Below are 5,891 nucleotides of genomic sequence, written 5' to 3'. Positions count from 1 at the left end.
TATATATATATATATATATATTTCTACTGACGGTTGCTTGATCTTTTGAAAGGGAAGCCGGTGAGCAACAAAGGTCTGTATGACATTCGCTAGAAGATTCATGTTTCTCCTCTAGGAGAAACGAAATGCTACCCTCTTCCTCGGGAGATGACGCACTAAGGACCACCGTCATGGAATCTCCAGGAGAACAGTTTCTTATAGGAGGAACAATTGTAGTGACTACTATATCAGAAGCGATGGTCGCAAGTATTTTGTGGAGATTGATTAACTCATTCAGACGACTGCCAGTAGAAGGAACAATATTGTCGAACCGAGTTTACAGGCATTATTAGCCTTTCTTGATTTTAGGCTAAAGAGATCCACTGATCAGATAGAGTAGAACAACGTATTTAGCTAAATGGGATTTTAACACGAGGGATTTCCGATGAATAGAAGGAACAAAACCACTAGAATTCAAAAGCTTTTTCTGACACGCGAGTCCATAATTCCAAAAAGAAGCCCAGCTGATTACGCAGTTCTAACAGGCAATATTTGGAAGACTGAGTAACGAGAGACCGAGCGGAAAAAAAACAGAACACAAAGCTTCTGACCTTCGTTCAGAGAAGAACCGGTAGCGTACTCCATCATGTAAAATTGACATCGTTTCGGAAAGTCTGGACCGGCGGCAAGGATTCGGACAATGTTTGGATGATTAGCTATGGCATGAAACAACAGTTCGTTTCTCTGCCGTCCTACGTCTGAACTTGGACCAACGAATGTCTTGATTGCAACAGTTCGATCACGCCAGTCCGTCCGGTAGATCAAGCCGAAGCGACCGGTACCAAACAAGACCTAGTCAATTGTTTACACGTTACAGAACCACAGAAGCACTCACTGCAGAATTGATGAGTTGCTGATATTCCGAAGTGTCGATGTTGTGAACGTGTACGTTACTTAACTTGACGCCCTCCACCAGCACATCCATCTCTATAAAATTTGTCTAATTCTGGGTTGACTTCATCTGCAAGAAAGAAAGTTAACGATGAGAGTGCAGTTTTCAGCGGATTAAGCAGACAGGAATTCACACGTACATATAGCAAGGCCAAAGCGGTCTTCAAGCGGGGCATGATGAAAGCCGAAGTGGTCCCGTATAACATCACTTAGGACACAGTCCCCAATTGACTAAGCGTGCACTGTTCGAACGTATTCTACATCCGGAGAAAATATCCATAGACACCAAAAGAGAACAGCCTAGGAAATATTAAATGTGAGGAGATACAAAGCCCATATATTACTGACAACGATGGAAAGTGAAAACTCACTGGGATACTTCAACGTGGCTAACCGTGGGATATGATTTAACGTATGAATTTAAGAAGGAGAGGTCGGAAACAAAGAGACGAAGTTCTTTGCTTAACGATGTTGGCATACCTTTGCGGGAGAAAATACTGTAGTCGTCTATCCCAGCGATAACCTCAAATCAAGTTGGAAAACCGGAGCACCAAGTTAGTACTGTTATAGTCAATTCTCCCTGATAAAAGAAGCATGATATCTCCCCCAGAAAACCACATGCAACGGGGAATATTTGCTCGCTCCGCAGAGCAACTTCGCTTTGAAGGAACTTGACTGACAAGACAAGGTCCTATGGACTATCTAACGGTGGTATGCCTTTGGGGAATTCCTGTAGAGAACTTGGTGATAACTGGATGAATCTCCTTTTGAATAGAAATTACATTTACCTCATAGCTGGAGACTCACAACCGGGCTCACGACTGTGGATTGACACTTTAAAGGCAGATTAAACGAGCCGAGGACCTCAACCTTCAGTCATTCGTTCACAAGCAACGAGCAGATGGCGTGAATATTATGAGTGATCAGTTCCTAACAAGACCAGAGGGACAATTGTAGGTAGCTGTGGGATTTGTGTTCACATCACTCCCCCCACCCGCATTCCGACGTAATACCTCTGATTCGGCCATGGCGACACAAGAAAGCACCGGACTGGAGTGGCCACTTACTAGAGCTCATGAGCAGCGCATATACTTGGCCATGTTGGGCTTCAAACGTCGGACAATTGGGGCGACCTTGTTGCCACTACTCCACACCGAATTATCAGTTGTGCATAGGCTGACCCGCCCCGTATGAGCGATGTGAACAGTTTGCCCATTGTCTTAACGTTATCGGTTGAAATGTGATGCATTGTAACCCAAAGCATCCAGCTAGGGTTTCTCCTCCAATGCTACTCTTTCGACTATCGATTTGAGTATTATCAATCAAGTTCAGTTGTCACTTACTGACTTCCTTAAAACATTTGCATACGGGATTGTCATCGGCTTCAAAATAATAAGAGTAAAGGAGTACCTATCAGTCAGAGAATAAGAATGCCCCGGTAAAGTGGAAAGGTGAAGACCTAGTGCGAAAGAGCCTTTATAGAGGAAAAGCACCAAGAACACAACTACACTTCCAAACATGAATGAAATATACATATCTCAGCATCATACCAAAGTGAGACACTATCAGTAGGATTTAATAAGTATCCTTTGGAAACTTCAACCAAGACCAGCGCACGACAGGCGAAACTTAGGTAGACATTTTGGCGGGCACCTGACAGTGTACTCACCAATGCGACCGGTTAGGTGCCATATCCTGTAAGATCATTAAATACTTGCAAGGAGTGTGATGTAGACCTAACCTGGAAGGCGCGACAATCCCACAACACCCAGCTTGATTTTACTCGGGTGCATTTCGCGTAGCTACGATGCGGCTCGTTCACCCTGTGGTGTTTCAACAAGCAGAAGGCATTCGCCTGTGATGCATGCCCCAAACAAGCTAGATTGATAAGTTTTAGCTGCTGCTCTCCGAATTCTTATCCATTACTAAGTATTCTATTACGCATGATTTCGCTGCGGACCAGCCGCAGCCAGTTAACTCCTGATGTGCTACAAAAGAGGCGGTGACAAAATATCCGGAGATATGGTTCAGGCAAGACAGGCTTCAGGCGCACCTATTTTCTGCAAATATACGGCCAAACTCTATTTGGAATACTGCTCCTGGATATCAGTATGAATAGTGCTGCAATATGTTGGTAGCATAATGTTGAAAGTATTTGAACCGAAGACAGAGACTCGTTCTCAAGTGGTAAATATTTTCGGGATTATCTTCGGGTGCCTAGGCGGGAGATTATTGATTAGGGGACCGATGATCATCATTGTTTCCGCTCTTCTCCACTATGGCAACCTTAGAATTTTGTAAAAACTCTGCACATTGCGCATGACAAAATTTTATTCAGAATATTCTTCAACGGTTTGAACCCATGATGTACGCGTCCCGAGAACCAACTGGAACACACCAACCACGCAGCCAGCAACTCAGTCTCCCCACTGGTGAACCGGTCCGGTTATTGTATCCCCGCTACTCAGTAGAACTGTACTATGGTTTCCAACTATAGTTTGCTTACTAGTTAGCCTTACATTTGTGTTTTAGACGCTACATTTGTATGATCTGAGGGGTTGTCGAGATCATATATTCTTTAATCCTTGTACCTTCGTTGACTGAGTGGACAGTTTTGGCAAACTACTGACTGCTGTCACTATTGGGTGTTAATTTTACATTAGGGAATTGACTATCTTGAAATGAAGTCAGGTAAGAATAAGAAAAGGGTTCTTTCAAAGAGAGCCCGTTTAAAACTAGACAGTTGCACTTCATTTATATCGGGGAACGAGCTCGGAGGAAGCCTATTCAACGTTATGTTTAAAAACCCCATCTATAGGTTGCAACCATATTGTGTAATTTCACAATGCTACAAGACTTATGGTGGATCCTATAAATTGTCCTTGAAGAGGGCTCTCCTTTCCGGAAGAAGGCAAAAGGCCTCTTTTCCATTGGTGGCCCATTTCAGGAAGGAGGTCGTCCTACGAAAGTCTAGCTGTCCAAAAAAGCCTCTCAACCTCATCTTTAAGCCTTTAACGCAGGGTTTGTGTAGCAGTCTCAACAGAATTTCAAGGGGATACAGGAATGGTATGTACCTTTGCTCCAGCCCCATTCAACCGAGAGCCAACGAGCGTGCGCAAAGCAGCTTAGTGATTGCGATGAGGTGTACCGAACCGTTACCAGACGAATAGTTATCCATTTGGCCTGAAAGGCTACTTGGCAACACAGAACCTACGGCGAGATAACCTATTTAGCGCCTTACACCACTATCAGCCAATAGTGATAAGGATTTCGAAAACCGCGACCCACCCAGTTAACAGAACCACTGAAGGTGAACTCGGCTAGGACTTCCAAGTTGGAAATGCCCAGTTGTTTTATTCAATACTGCGGTATAAAACAATCGATGGCTTTGAACGAACAAAGATCAACCGAAATTAAGTGCTACAGAGCGGACTGGGCAATGGACTAATCAGGCCAAACCTTTGAACATCCAAGGAGAACATTGACGTTTTTAACCTAATAAAAGCCAACGATTTTGCAGTTTCAAGCACAACCAGGTGCACCGGTCACGCTGTTTAAGACGGATGATCGAAACACGCATCCAAAAACAGCTTGGCCTCAATGAACGGGATAACGAGGTTGAAGTTGGAACACCGAAAATCCTGTTGTTGGAGTGGTATTCAGCTACATTTGGCGAAAAGGTTACCCTTGTTTTTGATCCTTGGAGTGCCTGGGATTCGACAGACTACAGAACGGTTATCTACGCATGCGTTTCCGAGCAGGAGGAGCATTAATATAAAACAAGCGAATGAAGTGGGTACAAGTTCCAAAGACCAACAAGGATGATGTGGACTGGCGCGGGACGCGGAAACAATTAGTATCGCTCCATAGTATGTTTTAGGTAAAAATTCGGATGTCGCGATACGCGTTTTCCATCTTCAAAAGGCGAATTGTTTTAGGATTTTGAGACTCTCTGAATTTCCAAGAAGAGGAATTTGACTTTTTTGAACGATTGCTTATCTAGGCAGCTGCATAGCTGCACAGTGACAGAAGCCAAAGCGCTAACATTTGAGAACCTACACCATTCGAAAACGAATTTCACTAGAGTACCTAGAGCCATACTCTGTGGTTGGGAAACCTAACCCCTTAGATTTGAGGACAACAGAAAGATTCAGAAGTTACAGCATACGTGGCTTCGCAAAATGATAGCCTGCAGCGTGTTCGCAATGAAGTGGCACGTAACTGAGCACCTAGTGCAACAGCTACTAGCTACCAAAGAAAGTATTGATTTCAACCCCGAACTCTTGTTGATGGAAGGTCATGGCTTAGCAACACGAATCGAGAGCGGCTACAGTCAAACACAGTGTTGTGGGATATTCGTGACTTACTGGTTGGGACTATCGGGATTATCTTTGTCCTAGGTTAGAAAACCTGTTGAATATGGTACGCGGCGGAGAGCATGTTCTTACGTCCTAGCCAGATTGTCTTTCGTTGTCAGTGAGGTTCACAAAGAACGCTGGGTCATGCAGACTAATGGCGTCTTCAGTATGATGACCCGACGCGCTTAAGTCGGTACTGCCCCATATATATATATATATATATATATATATATATATATATCCTACTTTCTTAATTGTTTTCTATAATAGCATGAGACTGTTGGCTATGGGTACCCACCCTTACCCTTTGTTCACTCTTTCCCAGGTATTCTTGATGGCGGTTGTATGGCAGTGGAGTACCCATCTCCATTACTGTGGAGGATGATGACGAAGATGGCATAGCATAGATGCTTATAAGAAGACAAGTTATCTGATACTCGAAAATATTGATGCGGAACGGACAATGCGATGTCTAGATGGATTCGCTGTTCTGCTTCCTAATTCTATGCAAAGCTTTGTAATTCTTCTACTCAGTCCTCTGTAGTCAGAGGTGGACATAAAACACAGCGGTTGAGATCACAAGGTAGGGTCATCCTCAAACAG

The 5,891-nt window shown here is 43.8% G+C and overlaps 1 protein-coding gene across 1 annotated transcript in view; it reads right to left on the bottom strand.

Moving 5' to 3' along the window:
• The window catches only part of T265_06651 (hypothetical protein), a gene marked incomplete at both ends in the record, with an annotated part of 14,110 nt that extends 12,974 nt beyond the window's left edge, over positions 1–1,136 (bottom strand). Inside the window, 3 exons of the mRNA XM_009171971.1 lie at positions 591–831; positions 875–979; positions 1,071–1,136. Of these exons, the coding sequence (XP_009170235.1) occupies positions 591–831; positions 875–979; positions 1,071–1,136 (412 nt within the window). The remainder of the gene's footprint in view (positions 1–590; positions 832–874; positions 980–1,070) is intronic.
• Between the last annotated feature and the right edge of the window lie 4,755 nt (positions 1,137–5,891).

This window comes from Opisthorchis viverrini (assembly GCF_000715545.1).
Source record: "Opisthorchis viverrini unplaced genomic scaffold opera_v5_142, whole genome shotgun sequence".
Taxonomy (NCBI): domain Eukaryota; kingdom Metazoa; phylum Platyhelminthes; class Trematoda; order Opisthorchiida; family Opisthorchiidae; genus Opisthorchis; species Opisthorchis viverrini.
The sequence above is the reverse complement of the archived record's forward strand: the minus strand, read 5'-3'. Positions and strand labels throughout refer to the sequence as shown.